Below are 19,472 nucleotides of genomic sequence, written 5' to 3'. Positions count from 1 at the left end.
CGTAGGTTCCACATTACAGTTGAAAAGATGGTTGGTGTCACATCACATGCGGGACATACATTACGTATGCAGGGTTGATTCTGCACAGGTAAGAGTTTAACCTGTTACATTATACAGAACGAAGTTGGGCCAGGGCGACTCGTGTCTCCTTTGATAGTGTGCTTTCTTCTTCTGAAAGGGTGGGATATTGCATATTAATAACGGGGTTTACCAGGCGCGTCCTGACAAAGGCGTTTACCGATTCAGTGTGGATTTGGCTAAGGGCCTGCTTCTGCTTGCCTGGATCGAATGGCTGTGTTGGCAGGTGCTTTAGGAGATATTCCCTTAATCCCCGTGCGTGCGGTGCTAAATCAAGCGGTAGTTTGCTAGGATGTCTTGGTTTGTGACAATTAAAAAAGAACTGCTTGTTCAGCATTTCGTTGTGCTCTTTAATATTAAGACCTTTGGCCTAACTATCTAGATGGTGTTCGGGGGTCATAAGGAGACATCCGGTGACAGTTCTGATTGCAGTATTTTGACAGGTCTGTCGACTTTTCCAGTGTGTATTTTTAAGACTAGGCGACAAGACTGGTGACGCGTAGCTCATGAGCGGCCGGCCAATTGCTTTGTACGTGGTTAGCAACGTTTATTTATCTTTTCCCGATGTGCTGCTGGCAAGCGCCTTGAGGATTTTGTTGCGACTTTGTACTTTAGAAACAATCTCGGTGGCATGAGCCTTGAAGGTTAGAATATTATCGAACGTTACCCCTAAGATCTTTGGGTGACTGTCAGTCAGTAGTGCGACACCATCGACGCGTACGTCTAATATTTGCGACATCTGTTCCTTCCACGTCATAAACAGGGTGGCCGTGGATTTTGTCGGTGATAATGCCAATTTGCGCGTGGTGAAGAAACCGGAAAAATCGGGGAGATAGCTGTTTATTTTAGAAACGAATTCATCAATTGAAAGGTCGGGTCCTGTAGCCATAATCGTGCAGTCATCTGTATAGGAAATGATTGTAACTCCTTCTGGTAGGGAAGTTTTGGTATGTAAAAGTTAGACAGAAGCGGGGATAGGACACCATCCTACGGAACCCCCTGTTTAATTTTTTTGGTTTAGAAATTTCATTCCTAAATTGAACCGACGCCTGCCGACCACTCAGGTAATTACCGATCCATCTTTTTAGACAAGCGGGAAGGTGAGAGCCTTCTATGTCTTGGAGTAGTGTGCCATCATGGTTGACTGTGTCAAAAGCTTTTGATAGGTCAAGTGTCACGAGCACCGTCCTATGATGGAGTTTTTGCTCATTTAATCAGTAATTAATAATATGAGTATTAATGGCATTCAGCGCGATGGTGGTGCTGTGTATTTTACGGAAGCCATGTTGGTGCTGTTAAATATTTGAACATGTGGCAACCTGCGAGTTGCAAGAATGATAAATAAAAGAGAGCTGGCAATCCAGTTCAGTTTTGGAATGAGCAGAGACAGAAGACTGGTGTTTTGATTGCGGTTGTGGGATTTGGGGTGTTTTTCCTGGGTGTTCTCGTGTTTTCTTTTCTTTACAGGGTTTTACAAATAAACATTGGATCCGACATTCCCGGAAGGGAAGGGTGGAGTGAGCTGGGTAAGAATGTCACGTACACCTGTTAGAAGGTGAATCCGCCTCTTTGCGCAATCAAGGTGGAATGTCCCCCAGCTAGCTCAGGGCGAGAGGTCGGGCCCTTAACCCTTGTCCACCTTGATGCGGGGCGGATGTCACAATCATTATCATACTTACGTCCGTGCACAATCCTCGCAAGAAGCCCACCCTAATGCCATTGCCACCCCTCCCCAACCAATTAAACTCAGCAAACCATGTTTAATATCTTTTCAATTCAACTTGACATTATTATTTAAGTAACTAAATTTATACAGATAAAAAAATCAGTTATACGTTTTGCGATCTCTACGCCAATAGAATGTTCGTGTGGACAGGGGTTATTATCAGCATAAAAGCTTAATCAATTACCTGACAAAAAGAACAAATCCTAGTCACAATTGAACAAAAAGTAATATATAATTCCAAATTAATTAAATTATCTCGTACTAAGATCACCATATATATACCATATATCACCATAGATATACTAAGATCACCATATATATATGCATTTACAAATATCAATCCGTACAAAAAAGCCACAAACGTGTAAGTACACACATTAAATAAAAATCAAACGAAACCCAAAAAAAAAGGACTTAGAACTTGAATTTCGTTCCGCCATTTTGTCCAATTTAAACCCAAGGGTCGGAAGATAGATATATATATACATATATATATATATATATATATATATATATATGTGGATTCACACAAAAATAATGCACAAGTATCATATTTCATCAATCAACCTTTAAAATTAGTTGAATATAGGCAAAACTTGTGAATATTAAAGATTCATGAATTTCAATAAAAAACTAAATTTTTCTTGTGACAAAGATGCATACTACATGAAATATATTTGCGTCACATTAAGAGTTACACATTCTCTACGACCCCTCCTTGGTCATCAAAATTCATTCAAACGTTTGTATGCTCAATCGGAGCCGCCTTCAAACTTGAAAAAAAAAAAAAACACTCTAATGCCTACCTATAAGAGCGCTCTCAAGGATATTCACGGGTTTGTTGCAGGGCTTATTGGCCACTGCACGATACAACAACAAAAAACGTATTTTTCCTGCAATTACCCGTTTGGACTAATTTCTGGGTGCCCTTTAGGTGCCGCTTAGATTTGGGACGGTTCAACTTGACATAAAAATTTCATACATACATACAAATACATATAAAAATACAAAAGTAATCGCCTATTCTGCATAAAAGAATGTTTTGCTTCCGCTATCCCCGCTCTCCAAATTATTCGTGCGCACTGCGGTACCTTTTTTTTTGGTGGTTGAGGTCTCTTCTGTTGGACTCGGATCATAGGTTATGACAAGGAAATTATATGAGGTGTCTGCTATAACGTGACTGGTATAATAAAATCGGTATACAAGAGACTGGTATACGAGGCTGGTACAAATAGGTTCCCTGGCGCTGAAGAAGCTTTCGGTCATCAAAGGTGACCATGTGGCTAGAGGAATAAGAATTTGATCAACGCAACTCAAAGGGATCGGTAACCTCCTTCACGCCAATTTGGCGCTCACGCGTCTTAGCACATACATATGTCATGGATATGTTGGCCTCCTACAAATGTTAAGGTGTTCATGACACAACAAGAACTAGTTAGATTTAGCATTCGTAAATGTAATTTACATAAAAAAAATTTAATTCAACACGGAAGAATTACAAAGAAAATGTTTAAATTTTGAATGGAGATTTGAATTCAAAAAAAAAGGAACGGAACTTGCTTACGCAATATACCGGGTTCGGCGTTTAGGGAAAATTAGGTGACCGAAATCAAGATTGGCGTGAACTCCAAAATGGCGTAAAAAGGACTAAAAAAATATCTACAACAAAAAAAAAAAAATGTTGATTTCTTGCACTTACCAAATAAAAATATTATTCCACATCCATATGCATCTTTTTTTTCTTTTACTTTGACGACCGAATTGTGTTTTTTTTATGTGGCCTTGGCCTTTTCCTATTTTTTTCGACTCAAAAATATTTTAGAAAAAATCGGTTTTTTTTTTTGTTCACTTTTCGCGCACAGGGAATACGGTTTAACTTATAACTTTCTATTTATATAGCGGACCGCGCACTGCAACTTGTCTGCTTCTCAGTAATACATTAGTTTCGCTTGTCCTGTAGTAACCCCCTTTTATGTCGTTGAAATCGATCTCCGGCACCGTTTTCCTATACCGTTTTGTATTGTCATCCTACCGAATTGACCGCAACCATCTCCACTCTATATTCATCTCTCTCCTAATTCTCACCACTCTACCCTCTGGAAACCCTTGGAAAAGAGCTTTTGCCAATTCCTCTATTGTGAACATACCCCGCGTTTGACGTTTCTCGTTTGTTTATATTTTTACGTGCGTGATAAATCTAAATGTTTAACCTTTTGCTCTTTTTGTGTAATTATTTTTACTTACAGCCAGTGCTGAAGTGAATTTTGTTAAAAAACAAAACCCCATGTCCTGTGCTGCCCTTTTTTACCCGAGCGTATGCGTCTGGACTGCCTGTAGAAGCAGCTACGGTGGTTCTTTACTTTAGCTCACAGCTGCTATGACTCGTCCAAGAATTATCGTGACAGGTGCCCACAGGCGCGCTTTGGACCCAGGATCATGGATCCGAACGCTGAACTCAAAAATTTTATATCTGCTACGAGATATTTGCGGAAGAAATTGAAGAAAGAACTTCATATGCTTGTTGTAATTTTGAGTGATTTTCACCCAACACAAAAAAATTGTGCATTTATATAAGTGGCTTAAGCCCAAACTAATAAAATTTGTCTTTCCTTTATTTCTTTTCAAGTGCGGCGACTAGGAGGCTTCAGCTTGGGGGCCCTTGCTACCGTGCTGCCATACTCGAGCGGGACAAGGTGCGCTCAAAGCCCAACGCGGGGAACACCCACACCCTGACAAGATTTATTTTGCAACAAGTTCTCACCTGCATTGAAATGCACATATGTATGTGTGGTTATATTCGACAAGTGGAATGTGCACATACATAAGTTAACGAAGAAAGAGAAGGGAAAGTGGAAATTTAATATTTATATAACGAAAAACAAGCTTGGTGTAGAGATTGAATATGTTAGCTGTCAAATCTAACAGGTAAGGTGTTCAATATATCGGCCGACATTGATTTGAACACTGTGCAATGTGTCGGTGCATCCGTTTGTACATATACTTTAGTAAGCCACTATTTTTGTCAAGAAAACGCTAAGTTTGTTCTTACAGTCCGCTTTGCCGTATGCAGGAAGTGCACGTATATATAAGGTATCTCTTATCCCATATCAATTTAGAAAATAGTTAAAGAACACAAGTTACCATTTGCCTTTGCACCTTAAACGCGAAATAAAATTATTGCAGCCTTTTAAGCAATTAAACATAGGCATTTTATTGTTGTTTTTATAACAAGTTTTGACATTGCTCAATTTAAATTGCATGAGACGAATGTACTTGCAACAATCAAATAGTCTATTCACGTCACCGTGATTATCAACTTATCGGTTTGAAAATAATTTCGGTTCAGTGTATACGCAGATGGCTTGATGAGCACGCCTGCATTAATAGCGTAAACATAAATCGCTGTTAATAAAAACTTGAGAATTTAGTTTTATTTGCCATCGAAATGCGGACAGAAATTCGGATATTTCGAAAGAGTTTCAACTATTGGTTGAAGGGTTACGATAGAGCTCAGAAAATGGTTGAGCAATTTCGGGAATGGCTGTACAGATTCGATAGAAATCAGCGGGAACAGCGGGCGAAAGATGCGAAAGAGTTCAGGAAAGAGCTGAGCATACATACGAAGCTAAAGAAAGCTAGAATGGAATGATCGAAAGATGCGATAGAGTTCAGTACATCGCTGAACTGAGTCTATAGAGTGCGAAAATCAATGAACACTTGAGAAAACGATAGAAAATATGGACAGATACGACAGAAATAGTTATTTGCGATAGAGTACCCAATAAGTACACCAAATGAAAGTTTGCAACCTTAGCAGCAGACTGTGAATACCCCAGTCATGTTTTAACACTTAAGGTTTGAAACTTCACTGGTGGAATACACAAATCACACACAAGATTGCGCATTGCGCATGTAAACAAAAGATCAGCTGTTTTTTAAGGGCAATTTTTACGTCATTTTCCTTTAGCTCTTGTTTTTTTTCTCTCTCTTTGTTCCATTCGCTGAAGCAGTCAAGTGTGACGTAGGTGCGCAGAACGAAGCAATTTGAACTCGTGAATGCGCAATCTGTGTGGTTTGTGGGTGGAATACTATTTGCAAAGCTGTGGTGAATTTGGAGACATAATTCGATGTTATTGGAGAGAAAACTATTGGAGTTAACTTAATAGTCTATATTTATACCAGTTACGTTTAGATCAATACAGTTGAATTTAAGAAGATAATGTGGTTGTTAACCACTTAGCCAATTTACTTTTGTATCAAATGAACGTATATTTATTATGCGGATAATTTATATATTAAGTTACAAAGTGTGAAATTATTAAATATTGAAATCTTATTAATGTTGTATAGAAGCGTCAGCTTAGTTCAGTTGGTAGCGATTCAATGAAGCTGTCTCCGGTTGCAATTCGAACTTGCAACCGCCAGCGAATGACAAGAGGAAGCAGAAACGAAGAAGAACTGCCACATAGAATGGTGTTGCCAGATGCTGTGTTCTATGTGTGTCCCCACATTACACCCCCCCAAGTGATGGTAGTACTGTAGAATTTTGTTGTAGTGGTAAATTTGTTGGACTTGTGGGCCTGTATAGGGTTGATCCAGGGGACGCTTGGTTGCATCGACTCTTATAAAAACGTGGGTGCATGTAGATAAGTCCTCAAAGCAGAACGTTTTCTGTCGGCAATGGTGTGTGGTGGGAGCTGGCCGAATAGTTCTCATATGTTTGCGAAAATCTTTGATGAAATTCTGTGAGTCTACTGGGGCTTCTGCGTTCGTGAAGAATTCACCAGGAACCTTGAGTGTCGTTCCGTATAAATATTCGACTGGTGATGCTTTTAAATCGTTCTTGTAGCACGTTCTCAATCCCAGCAAGACTGTTGGCAACGCTCGGGTCCACTGGTGAATTTGGTGGCACATAATGGACGCCTTGAGGGTACGATGCCATCTTTCAACCAATCCATTAGAGGCTGGATGTTACGCCGTGGTTCGAATTCGTTTGCCTCCAACTAATCTCGACAGGGCCGTGAATAATGCACTTTCCAACTGCGTATCCTGGTCGGTTGTCATAAGCTTTGGGCATCCAAAGCGTGCGATCCAATTAGAATAGAAAGCACTTGCGACTGTATCTGCTGTGATGTCCTTTATGGGGACGGCTTCCGGCCATTTAGTAAATCGGTCAATCATCGTGAGACAGTACCTATATCCTTGTGACTCTGGCAAAGGCCCGTCTAAATCCAAATGTACATGCTCAAATCTTTCATAGGGACTGTCGAAAAAGGTTGGTGAAGCGTGTACGTGGCGATTGACTTTTGAACGTTGGCAAGGGAGGCAGAAGCGAGCCCATCGGGTGGTGTCTTTGTTCATGGACGGCCATACGTATCGCTGCGCTACTATTTTGACTGTGGCTCTCCCACTGGGATGTGCTAGATTATGCAGTGCGTCGAAAACCTTACGACGAAGTTCTGATGGCACGAATGGTCTCACGTTATTGGTAGAAATATCGCAATGTACTACTTGTTGACTATGGCCGAATGTCAGTGAATGAAACTTGAGCGATGTGTCGTTGTGAACCAACAGTCTTTGTATCTCCTCATCTGTTGTTTGGGCTCGAGACAGTTCGTCATGGTCAATTGCCAATGGGAGGTGCATAGTGTCAATCCGTGAGAACGTATCCGCTACATTATTGTTAATACCGGAAATGTATTGAAAATTGGTGGTGAATTGGCTAATAAAATTGAGCTGCCTGATTTGTCAGATTGTTGTTTAAAAGCGTAAATAAGGGGCTAGTGGTCGGTCCTGACAACAAATTCGCGACCTTCTACCCAATGGCGGAAATTCTTTATTGCCTCGTATACCGTAGTCAATTCCCTGTCGTACGTACTATAATTCTTTTGTGCCGGTGACAGTTTCTTTGAAAAGAATCCTAAAGGTTGCCAAGTGCTGTTGCTGTTTTGCTCGAGTACTGCTCCGAGCGCTGTGCTGGAGGCGTCACATGTGATCCGAATTTCGGCTGATGGACATGGGTGTGCAAGTAAAGTGGCCTTCGCGAGATGGTCCTTTATGGAAACGAAAGCAGACTCTGCTTCTGCTGTCCATGGCACTGGCCTTCGATCATTCTTCTTTGAATCTTTTAAAAATTCGTTGAGTGGAGCTTGACCCTGGCGGCATTTTTCATGTGGCGTTTATAAAAATTCACAGCTCCAATAAACCTTCGTAACTCAAAAATGGTATTTGGCTTCGGGAAATTAAGCAGGTCTTTAACTCTATCCGGTAGTGGTGTTGACCCGGCCGCTGATAAACGATCACCCTGGCTGCACCCAATACGCATTTGTCGGCGTTAACACATAGGCCGTATTTGCTCAGCCGGTGGAATACTGCTCGAAGATGTCTTTCGTGTTGCTGCTCTCCTGTTGATGCCACTAGCAGATCGTCTATGCATGCGTATACGAAGTCGAGACCTGCTAGTGCCTCATTAATGAAGCGTTGGAACGTTTGGGCTGCGTTGCGGAGTCCGAGCGGCATGCTTACGAAGTCGTACAGTCCAAACGGGGTGATTATGGCTGTTTTTGGGATATCCTCCTCTGCTACCGGAATATGGTGGAATGCACGCTTGAGGTCGATTGTGGAAAAAATATTTTTCTTTGCTAAAATTGTGGAGTAGTCATGAAGTAATGAAATCGGATACCGATCGGGAACCGTTCGCTCATTCAGTCTGCGGTAGTCCCCGAACGGTCTCCAATCCCCTGATTTCTTCCTAGCCATGTGTTAAGGTCTGGCCCATGGGCTGTTAGACGGTCTGGCATGACCGAGTTCGGCCAGTAACCGGAATTCGTCTTTAGCAACTTTAAGTCTTTCAGGGCATAATTGCCGTACGCGTTGTACGCATGGAGGGCCGGTGGTTGTAATGTACTGTTTGACTGAATGTTTGGTTGCCGTGAGGTTGGACGGGTTACCTAACAGTTCAGGAAAGATTTGGAGGATGCTTGTAAACCTGCTCGTACCGCTGAGCGCCGTAATGTTTGTGATAGGTGCTGTAGCAAACGACCCTGTGTTACGTGAACCAGAGCTTTGATCGATGATACACGCGCGCTTCAGATCCACCATTAGCCCATGTTCATGGATCAAATCGGCGCCGATGATTGGGTATGGGGCATTGGCAATGCAAAATACCCACCGGACCGGATGTTGAAAGCCAAAGTCGAGCAAAATTGGTTTTTCGCCAAACGTGTCGATTTGGGTGCCGTTCGCAGCTTTAAGTCGAAGTGCTTTTGGTGAAAGGTTGTATTTGTTAGTGGGTGGAGTTACAGAAATATCTGCGCCAGTATCGACGAGGTACTTCGTTCCCGAGTTGCGGTCGTATATAAATAAACGGCGGGGTAGATTTTTACCACCAGACGTCGCCGAATCTACTGGTGGCTGCTTGCGTTTCCCTGTTCCTTTTCATATGTACATGGTTGCGTGCACCTGTTTGCGCGCACTCCAAATCTACGACGATAGAAGCACAATGCTAGTTGCCTGCTTGGTTCTGAGCTGAGCCGTGTACTTGTGGTATTGTTTAGGTTTTGCCGACGCCGAAAACCATCCTCCGGTACTAATTGTGTAACTTTTGTTGTCAGGTCTTTAACTTGCTTCGTCAGCTTATCGATTTGTTCCGTTAAATTGCCATTGTTAGAAGCAGCAGCTTGAGAAATAGGCATAACGCATCGACTAGCAGCGTCGCGTTGTACTTCCATCATTTGGTTTGCTAGTTGAGCTAATTTGGCGTTGTCTGTCTCGTGTATTCCAGCAAGCGGAAGCTGTACTTGTGTGGGAAGTGGTTCAAGCCAAATAGTGCGTACGAAAATGGGGTTGAGTTTGTTTACGCCTAATCTATGTATTTCGACCAGGAGTTCGGAAGGACGTCGATCACCTAGTGCCAAACCAGACAATAACATTTTGAACTGTCGTTCCTGTGAAATACCGTAATGGCTTATCAGAATTTCTTGGAGTGTTAAATACTTATCAGTTGTTGGAGGGTCTGTAATAATACCGTCGATGACAATAAGTGCGTCTTGATCGAGGCCGGCGATAACAGCGTAATACTTCGTTGCGTCAGACGTAATCCTCCTCAGCTGGAAGTAAGCCTCCACCGTAATAAACTATAGTTCGACTTTTTGGTTCCAAAAAGGTGGAAGTTCCAGTCGTTCGTATTTATCGATGTGTGCACCTAGTTGATGCAAAGTTTGAACACCCGTTGCTTCGAAGAATTCATCTTGTTGGTTTGCATTCTGCCATGGCTTTGTATTTTTGCGATGTTAGGGAATTTAAGAGTTGGACGTGAGTCACAGGAAAAACTTGGATATTGATAGGCTTAAAATATTGTGTTGATTTTATTAGGTATAAAGAATGGCAGAATTTGTGGAAAGCCTGTTAAAATCTATTGCGCGAATAGATGAGTATTGCCGGCAGCCAGAGTTTGAGGGTGCTTCTTTGGAGCAAATTAAAATAAGAGCAGGAAGCTTGGAAAAGTATTATGAGCGTTTTGTTGAAGCTCACCAGAAGCAAGTGCAGTGTGCACCTAAGCAGGCAAGGAAGTTGGATGGAATGGCGGCGCAAGCCGAAAACAATTATTTTGCTGCACACTCCGCGCTTGTAGCCAAGGTGAAGGCTTTAACACCTCCCCAAGCACCCGCTGCTATTGCACAACAACCTTTAGCGCTGCAGGTCAATTGGCCGTATCAACAACACGATTTAGAGAACACTTGGGGTGATTTTGACGGAACGATTACGAAGTGGCCTGGTTTTTGTGATCGATTAATCGCGGCTATACATAACAACCAAGGAGTTTCCCCAGCTTTTAAGTTCTCTTATCTGAAGAAATCTTTGGTAGGAAACGCCGCTCGAACTTTGGGTGAATGGCAACTTACGGACGAAAACTATATTGAGGCGTGGGAACGGCTGAATCAGCTGTATAATAGGAAGGACCCAATATGTCGAGAGAATTTGCGTCAGCTTTTGCGGCTACCGACCCTGGAGGGAACCCCGAGGGCAAATGATCTCCAAAGGATGTCGAATGTTACCCACGAAGTACTGCGCCAACTGCGTGCACAAGGGGTTCCAGTTGAGGGATGGGATATCATGGTTGTCCACATATTACATGAGCGGCTTGATCCTGATACAAGCAAGCAATGGGAACTACAACGAATGTCGGAAACACCAACCATAAAACAAATGCTGGAATTTTTAGATCGTCAGGCTTCGGCGCTGGCAAATGTATCTGAAGTACATCGTGCACGCCCGCATGGAAGAAAGGACGCTCTAGGTACCAGTCGTGAGCTTGGGGCAAGTGGAGGTCGAATAAGGAAAAATGACGTGCAGAATAGCGCAAGCACGAATAATGCCAGGGGTTGTGTGTCTTGCGGCCGTGATCATGCAATTTGGATATGCGGAGAATTTGTAGGGCTTAATTTACGTGCGCGTGAAGATTAAGTGAAAAAGTACAAGCTTTGTCAGAATTGTTTGAAACGCGATCATACAGCTAACAACTGTTTCCAAGGTCCATGCCCACGTTATGCAGGCCAGGTTAAACACAATAGTTTACTGTGTCCCACAAAGGAAGTCGCAAAGCAGGTTTTCACGATTAAAGACATAGGTGGCCACTATCAAAGTGATGACACAACTAGACAGGGGGGTAAGGCAACAAAACGACAGCAGGTCGATTATCTCCACTCCGTTGAGCTTAAGCAGCTGAACGATTTTTCAGCTATCGATGGTGAAATAAAAAGAGTTGAAATGCAGTTGAATTTACTGGAAAAGCAGGAGCAATTAATGAAGAAGCGCAAGGTAGTCTTGGAGCAGGAAAGGAATTGTAATGCTTCTGCTATTGAAATAAAAGAAAATCGAAAATACATCATGCCTTTTGAATTTGATTTAGGTCCAGCCCGGATACCGACAGTGATAGTTAGGCTAGAATCTGAAGGTCAGTGCTTCGGTCCTGTTCGAGCATTGCTTGACAGTGGAGCGCAACCGAACTTGATTGCATCCTCGCTACATAATAAGTATAAATTCGGCAGTTTGCCAGCTACGCGGAAGATGATTGGGATTGAGGGAAAGAGTATCGGTGTAAGCCGTCGGACGTTTTTAAAGGTCCGGACGTGGTTTGATGGGCGCAGCTATATAGAGGAAGAGTTTTGGATATTGCGGAGTGAGAGTAACTGGGAACCAGTGCTCCCAAATGTCATAGCTAAAGCGCACACCGTTAATACGCCACTGTCTATGCCATTAGCTAATCCGGAATATTGGAAACCACCCACAGAAAGTGCTGGTGATCCTCAATGTCAGAGTATTTGCAAAAGTTTTAGTAGCGGTGCAAGTATCGGAGCCAGTCAGTACGCTACTGATCGAAACGCGTTTAGGGCTTCTAGTCTGTTGTACTCAAGAAAATCTTACTGAGGAAGAAGCACATCCACCGACTTTCATTTTTAACTACACATGTGTTGAAGAGATTGGTGAACTGGTTAAGCGGTTCTGGTAATTAGATGAAATTGCCACATTTTCCAAGCGCACGGAAGAGAAAGTCGAGAGGTTGTTCTTAGAAACTTATGCACGAGACGGAAATAGAAGGTTCACAGTGACGATTCCCATAAAAGAGGATGTCATCAGTATAGGGTGTTCAAGGGGTTTTGCACTCCAGTGGTTTATAGCATTAGAAAGAAAATTTCTGCGCGATCCCGAGATGAAAAGACAATACGTTGACTTTATGAGGGAATACGAAAATTTAGGGCATATGGAGCAAGCACTAGAACCTGCTGCCACAGATGAGATGGTATACTACATACCCCACCACTGCGTAACGAAAAAATTTAGAGTGGTTTTTGACGCCAGTTGTCGAACGGATAAAGGGATTTCGCTTAACGATGTACAGATGTTGGGTGAAAAACTACAGCGGGATTTAGCCGAAATCGTTATGCGTTTCCGTAGGCATAAATTCGGATTCTTAGGCGATATCAAAATGATGTTCAGACAGGTGTTCGTCAATAAAAAGTAGTGGAACTTGCAACGTATATTTTGGAGAGAAAGCAGCAGTGAGCCTCTTAAAGATTATTACTTAAAAGTAGTCACCTATGGAATGACATCTTCAGCTTTCAATGTAGTCCGCGCGGTTGTACAGTGTGTGCGGGATGCAGCTAAAGAACATCCTGAAGCTGCAAAAATTATTGAAAATGATTTTTATATGGATGACTGCATTACTGGAGCAAGAAGTGAGGAGCAAGCTGTACACATGGCTAAGTTGGTTCAAAAGATTCTGCTAGGTGGGGGGTTTGAGATGAGGAAATGGAAGTCCAACTCCAAGAAACTGATGGAAAATATGCTATCGGATGAAGAAGGAACGAAAATGTTTGTTGACGAAGAAAGAGCCACAGTCTTAGGACTAAAATGGAATATTGCTCAAGATCACTTTTCCTTTGCTGTGAAAACTCCAAAGGTCGAAGGCGCGATTACGAAGAGAAAAATATTGAGTTCCCAGCTGTATGATCCAAATCACAATAATGGGAAAAATTTTAATACAAGACTTATGGCGGCTTGGCTTAGAATGGGATGCTCCTGTCAGCAATGATATGGAAGATCGTTTCAGAGAGTATTGGGAAGGCATGATATACCTTGAACAGTTCTCCTTGGATAGATGGATCGGCATTAGCGAGGGTAAAAAAATCGAAATGCACGGTTTTCCGATGCGTCAACAGAGGCATATGGTGCCGTAATTTATGTGCGCGCCGAAAGCATGAGTGGACGGCAAAAACTACACTTCTCATCTCCAAATCGTGGGTGGCCCCTATGAAAACGATTTCGGTGCCACAGTTGGAGCTAGCAGCTGCTGAGTTCCTGTCACGCTTGCTGATTGACGTCACGCGCGCAATGGAGTTTTCCAAGATTGACTACCACTTGTGGACAGATTCCCAGGTGGTGGTGCACTGGATTGGTAAGATACCAAGAAATCTGAAAACTTTCGTAGCAAATCGAGTATCTTCAATACAAACAAATACCGACATAAAGAAGTGGAGATACGTGAACACGAAGGATAATCCCGCTGATATGTTAAGCCGCAGCATGAAGCCATCGGAGATTGTGCACAGTAGTTTGTGGATGGCCCGGAGTGGTTACGACAAAACCCGTCGTGCTGACCAAGTTGTGTGTTTGTGCCACGGCGGCGGAAGCTGAGGAGGAGTGCAAAGTATTTTCGGTGTTAAGTATAAAAGAGACGTTGCAAATACCAACACGTATGACGAAAGAGACTGTAGCCTTGATAGAATATGTCGACGCCTTGAACAGAGCGGTAAACACGGTTGCATACCTGTATAAGTTCATCTCGAACGCCAAAAAGCACGTCATAACTGACAGAGGTGAGATAGTTCACACAGCACTGAGCAATGAGTACCGGGCGAGGGCTATGAACCTTTTACTAAGACAAGAGCAAGAGGAGTTTTATGACAAAGAGATTGCGTGCTTGAAGACTGGAAAACCGATTCCAGAGCACCGCAAAATTGAGCCTTTGAAGCCAATGGATGGTTGATCATGGATCACGCTCATAGGGTAACCAAACATGGCGGCGTACAGGTAATGATGCAGTTCATTATACATAACTATTGGATTCTTCGTCTGCGTAGCTTATTGAGGCAATATTTGCATAGATGCATGGTTTGCGTGAGACGCATTCAAAGAGTAGAATCGCAATTGATGGCAGATTTACCTGCCGATCGAGTGCAAGCAGGGAAACCATTCCTACATGTCGGAGTGGATTATGCAGGGCCTATTGACATAAAGATGATCGATAGAGAAGGTAACCAAATTATACGGCAGAAGGTATGGATTGCTGTTTTCGTATGCTTAAAAACAAGAGCTGTACACTTGGACGTAGTGAGCGACCTTACAACGGGGGCATTTATTGCTTCCTACGAAAGATTTGTCGGGAGTCGAGGGCGATGTGAAAGAATCTATAGTGATAACGGCACAGCATTTGTTGGAGCAGCTAAAGATATGAAGCGAGCTGTAGAGAGTTGGTATAAAAGCGACATGTTCCAGCATTTGTCAACGAAGGGTACGGAGTGGAAATTTATGACACCGGCCGCTCCACACCAAGGTGGCATATATGAAGCAGCAGTCAAGTCAATGAAGCGCCACCTTACTCGTGTCATAGGGCTGCGTGTGCTACCTTTCGAACAACTTAGGACGCTGCTTGCACAAATCGAAGCGATACTCAACTCACGGCCCCTGCACCCTTTGAATGACGACCCAGAAGATCTACAGGCGCTAACACCTGGTCATTTTATAATTGTAGAGCCGTTAGTGCTACCATTGCCTTTTGATATATCAGATATACCTTCAAGTAAGGGGGTTGTTCTATGGAGAGAAAGAGAACGCATGGTGAAGACCTTCTGGGAAAGATGGCATAATGACTATTTGACATCACTTCAAGAGAGGAAAAAATGGAAGAGAAGCTCGGAGCGGGTGCAGCTAGGACAATTGGTACTCATTAAAAGCGAGAATTTTCCTCCTGCCCAGTGGGCTTTGGGGCGCATCATCGAACTTCACCCAAGTACAGACAACCTAGTGCGGTCGGTGACAATTCAGACTGCGAAGAACCGTCTCCGCAGGCCAGTGCAAAAAATTTGCATCCTGCCTATGGAAGTCTAAACACATGAGTTATGTATGTAAATATCCCCTCGGATTGGAAAACCGTAGGTTGTGCGTGTTGCAAGAATGATAAATAAAAGAGAGCTGACAACCCAGTTCAGTTTTTGGAATGAGCAGAGACAGAAGACTGGTGTTTTGATTTAGGTTGTGGGATTTGGGGTGTTTTTCCTGGGTGTTCTCGTGTTTTCTTTTCTTTACAGGGTTTTACAAATAAACAGGTGCGTGGCTAGGAAAATGTTTGCCGTGAAATGACGGAGCAGAACGGTTTCCAATGTCTTAGCTACTGGCGAAAGGAGTGATATCAGTCGATAAGACTCGCCTTCGTTAGCTGGTTTTCCAGGCTTTAGTGGCGGGATTATCCTTACCATTTTCCATTTTTCGGAATTGAAGAAGGATTCCAGTGACAGGTTGAAAACATGTGTGAGGTATTTTATACCCTCATCGCCAAGGTGTTTAAGTATTGGCATGGCAATTCCGTTGGGGCTTATCGACTTGGAGGGCTTGGCCTTGCGGATGGCTGCTTCAACCTCTGTGGGGGTGCTGGTAATGGGTGGGACATCGTTTTTATGTTTATGAGCTCGTCTGTTAGCACGACGTCTGGTTTTGTCTACAGAAGAATGCATTATAAATTGTTGGCAAAAGCCGCTCGCGCATTTCTTTGAATTAGTTTTGTCACCGAAGGCAAAAGATTCGCTTCCCACGGCAGCCGGTTATTCGTATCGCGACTCGTGAATTTTTTTTCCCAACCAAGGTCTGTCATTTCAGTGCAACCCCATTTAATTTGTAGCCATTTAATGTTAAGGTGACCATGCGTCCCGGAAATCCGGGACATCTCCGGGATTTTACTAAATTCGAAGTAAGACGAGAAAAAAATACCGAGTATATATTTTGGCGAAGATAAATTGTATAGAGGAAAGCGAAAGTTACATATGGATGATATCAAAATGTAACTTTTGCAGCTCGGTAGATGTCGTTAGCTTGCTAAAGTAAGCACAATAATAAAGGCAGTGTATGCACTGAGTAATTCTAAATTACACGAGCACATGATGCACAAGTTAAGCTGGAGACATTGGTGCTTTATCGGTAACCGTATCGGTAACCTTTTAACAGATGATTCGACCAACCTTAAGCGAATCAATGCAATCGATTATTGGTGCCGCTAAGGTCGTAACCGTATCGTAGCCAACCAATTGGGTTTTGGTTTACCGTCGTAACGATAAACAGCTGATTACGTTAGGGATACGGATACAGCGATACGACATACGGCACCAATGACTCCAGCTTTATTCGTCGTCGCTCGACTTGAGTATGTACACAATAGAATGGCATTGTAATCCATCATCACAAGTACTTGAACTTTTTTCGGCAGACGCAGCAGTACCAGTCCCTTAGACCGGAGTTAGGTTCGAAACCTCCCTGGAGTAAGTGAACACAGTCCCTCCGCAAGGAGCTACTACTGAATTTTTTTTAACGAACGGTTTTTGAGGAAAACCCCGCTTTCCGAAATGGCCAATACGTTTATTTCCTTAAGTACAAACAAACAAACCTTTTCTAAATATTTTTATACTCAGTTGAGCAGAGCTCACAGAGTATATTAACTTTGATTGGATAACGGTTGGTTGTACAGGTATAAAGGAATCGAGATAGATATAGACTACCATATATCAAAATCATCAGTAACGAAAAAAAATTCGATTGAGCCATGTCCGTCCGCCCGTCCGTTAACACGATAACTTGAGTAAATTTTGAGGTATCTTGATGAAATTTGGTATGTAGGTTCCTGGGCAGTCATCTCAGATCGCTTTTTAAAATGACGATATCGGCCTTCGCAAATTTCGAAAAATCGAAAAAGTGCGATAATTCATTACCAAATACGGATGTAAAGTTATTTGGCAACCCTTTTATCACATGAGAAGTACGATCGAATGACAAAGCAAAGAGGAGTAGAAAAGCATCAGCGAAAGCGAACGGACGTTAATTCAAGACACTTAACAATTATTCATTTTTTACAACTAAATCTTTAATGTTTTATTATTTATTATCATTCAATAAATAAACTTAAATTACAACTTAATCGTTGTGAAAGTATTACTCATTCTATCAAACGGCCATCCCGATAGAGTCAGAGTGGAATGTGAACTTCTGCAAAAATTGCAGAAACGCCTACGACAAAGTTACATTAAAACAAGTAAGGAAGGCTAAGTTCGGGTGTAACCGAACATTACATACTCAGTTGAGAGCTATGGAGACAAAATAAGGAAAATCACCATGTAGGAAAATGAACCTAGGGTAACCCTGGAATGTGGTTGTATGACATGTGTATCAAATGGAAGGTATTAAAGAGTATTTTAAGAGAGAGTAGGCCATAGTTCTATGGATGGACGCCATTTAGGGATATCGCCATAAAGGTGGACCAGGGCTGACTCTAGAATGTGTTTGTACGATATGGGTATCAAATGAAAGGTGATAATGAGTATTTTAAAAGGGAATGGGCTTTAGTTCTATAGGTGAACGCCTTTTCGAGAAATCGCCATAAAGGTGGACCAGGGGTGACTCTAGAATATGTTTGTACGATATGGGTATCAAATGAAAGCTGTTAATGAGTATTTTGAAAAGCAGTGATCCTTAGTTCCATAGGTGGACGCCGTTTCGAGATATCGCCATAAAGGTGGACCAGGGGTGTCTCTAGTTGTACGATATGGGAATCAAATGAAAGGTGTTACTGAGCATTTTAAGAGGGAGTGGGCATTAGGTCTATAGGTGCACGCTTTTTCGAAATGTCGCCATTAGGGTGGGCCAGGGGTGACTCTAGAATGTTTGTACGATATGGGTATCAAACGAAAGGTGTTACTGAGCATTTTAAGAGGGAGTGGGCATTAGGTCTATAGGTGGACGCCTTTTCGAGATATCGCCATTAGGGTGGGCCAGGGTGACTCTAGAATGTGTTTGTATGATATGGGTATCAAATGAAAAATGGTAATGAGTATTTTAAAAGGGAGTAATCCTTAGTTCTATAGGTGGACGCCTTTTCGAGATATCGCCATAAAGGTGGACCAAGGGTGACTCTAGAATGTTTGTACGATATGGGTATCAAACGAAAGGTGCTACTGAGCATTTTAAGAGGAAGTGGGCATGAGGTCTATAGGTGGACGCCTTTTCGAGGTATCGTCATTAGGGTGGGCCAGGGGTGACTCTAGAATGTGTTTGTACGATATGGGTATCAAACGAAAGGTGTTACTGATCATTTTAAGAGGGAGTGGGCATTAGGTCTATAGGTGGACGCCTTTTCGAGATATCGCCATTAGGGTGGGCCAGGGGTGACTCTAGAATGTTTGTACGATATGGGTATCAAACGAAAGGTGTTACTGAGCATTTTAAGAGGGAGTGGGCATTAGGTCTATAGGTGGACGCCTTTTCGAGATATCGCCATTAGGGTGGGCCAGGGGTGACTCTAGAATGTTTTTGTACGATATGGGTATCAAATGAAAGGTGGTAATGAGTATTTTAAAAGGGAGTAATCCTTAGTTCTATAGGTGGACGCCTTTTCGAGATATCGCCATAAGGGTGGACCAAGGGTGACTCTAGAATGTTTGTACGATATGGATATCAAACGAAAGGTGTTACTGAGCATTTTAAGAGGGAGTGGGCATTAGGTCTATAGGTGGACGCCTTTTCGAGATATCGCCATTAGGGTGGGCCAGGGGTGACTCTAGAATGTTTGTACGATATGGGTATCAAACGAAAGGTGTTAATGAGCATTTTAAGAGGGAGTGGGCATTAGGTCTATAGGTGGACGCCTTTTCGAGATATCGCCATTAGGGTGGGCCAGGGTGACTCTAGAATGTGTTTGTACGATATGGGTATCAAATGAAAGGTGGTAATGAGTATTTTAAAAGGGAGTAATCCTTAGTTCTATAGGTGGACGCCTTTTCGAGATATCGCCATAAAGGTGGACCAAGGGTGACTCTAGAATGTTTGTACGATATGGGTATCAAACGAA

General features: G+C 42.6%; 1 protein-coding gene across 1 annotated transcript in view; it reads right to left on the bottom strand.

Annotated features, from left to right (window-relative positions):
* Nucleotides 1-19,472, bottom strand: part of LOC137241786 (uncharacterized) — a 45,127-nt gene that overhangs the window by 2,188 nt on the left and 23,467 nt on the right. The window contains exon 3 of the mRNA XM_067769187.1: nt 9,266-9,818. Within this exon, the coding sequence (XP_067625288.1) occupies nt 9,266-9,818 (553 nt within the window). The remainder of the gene's footprint in view (nt 1-9,265; nt 9,819-19,472) is intronic.

The sequence above is a fragment of the Eurosta solidaginis genome, chromosome 2, assembly GCF_040869045.1.
Source record: "Eurosta solidaginis isolate ZX-2024a chromosome 2, ASM4086904v1, whole genome shotgun sequence".
Classification (NCBI taxonomy): domain Eukaryota; kingdom Metazoa; phylum Arthropoda; class Insecta; order Diptera; family Tephritidae; genus Eurosta; species Eurosta solidaginis.
The sequence above is the reverse complement of the archived record's forward strand: the minus strand, read 5'-3'. Positions and strand labels throughout refer to the sequence as shown.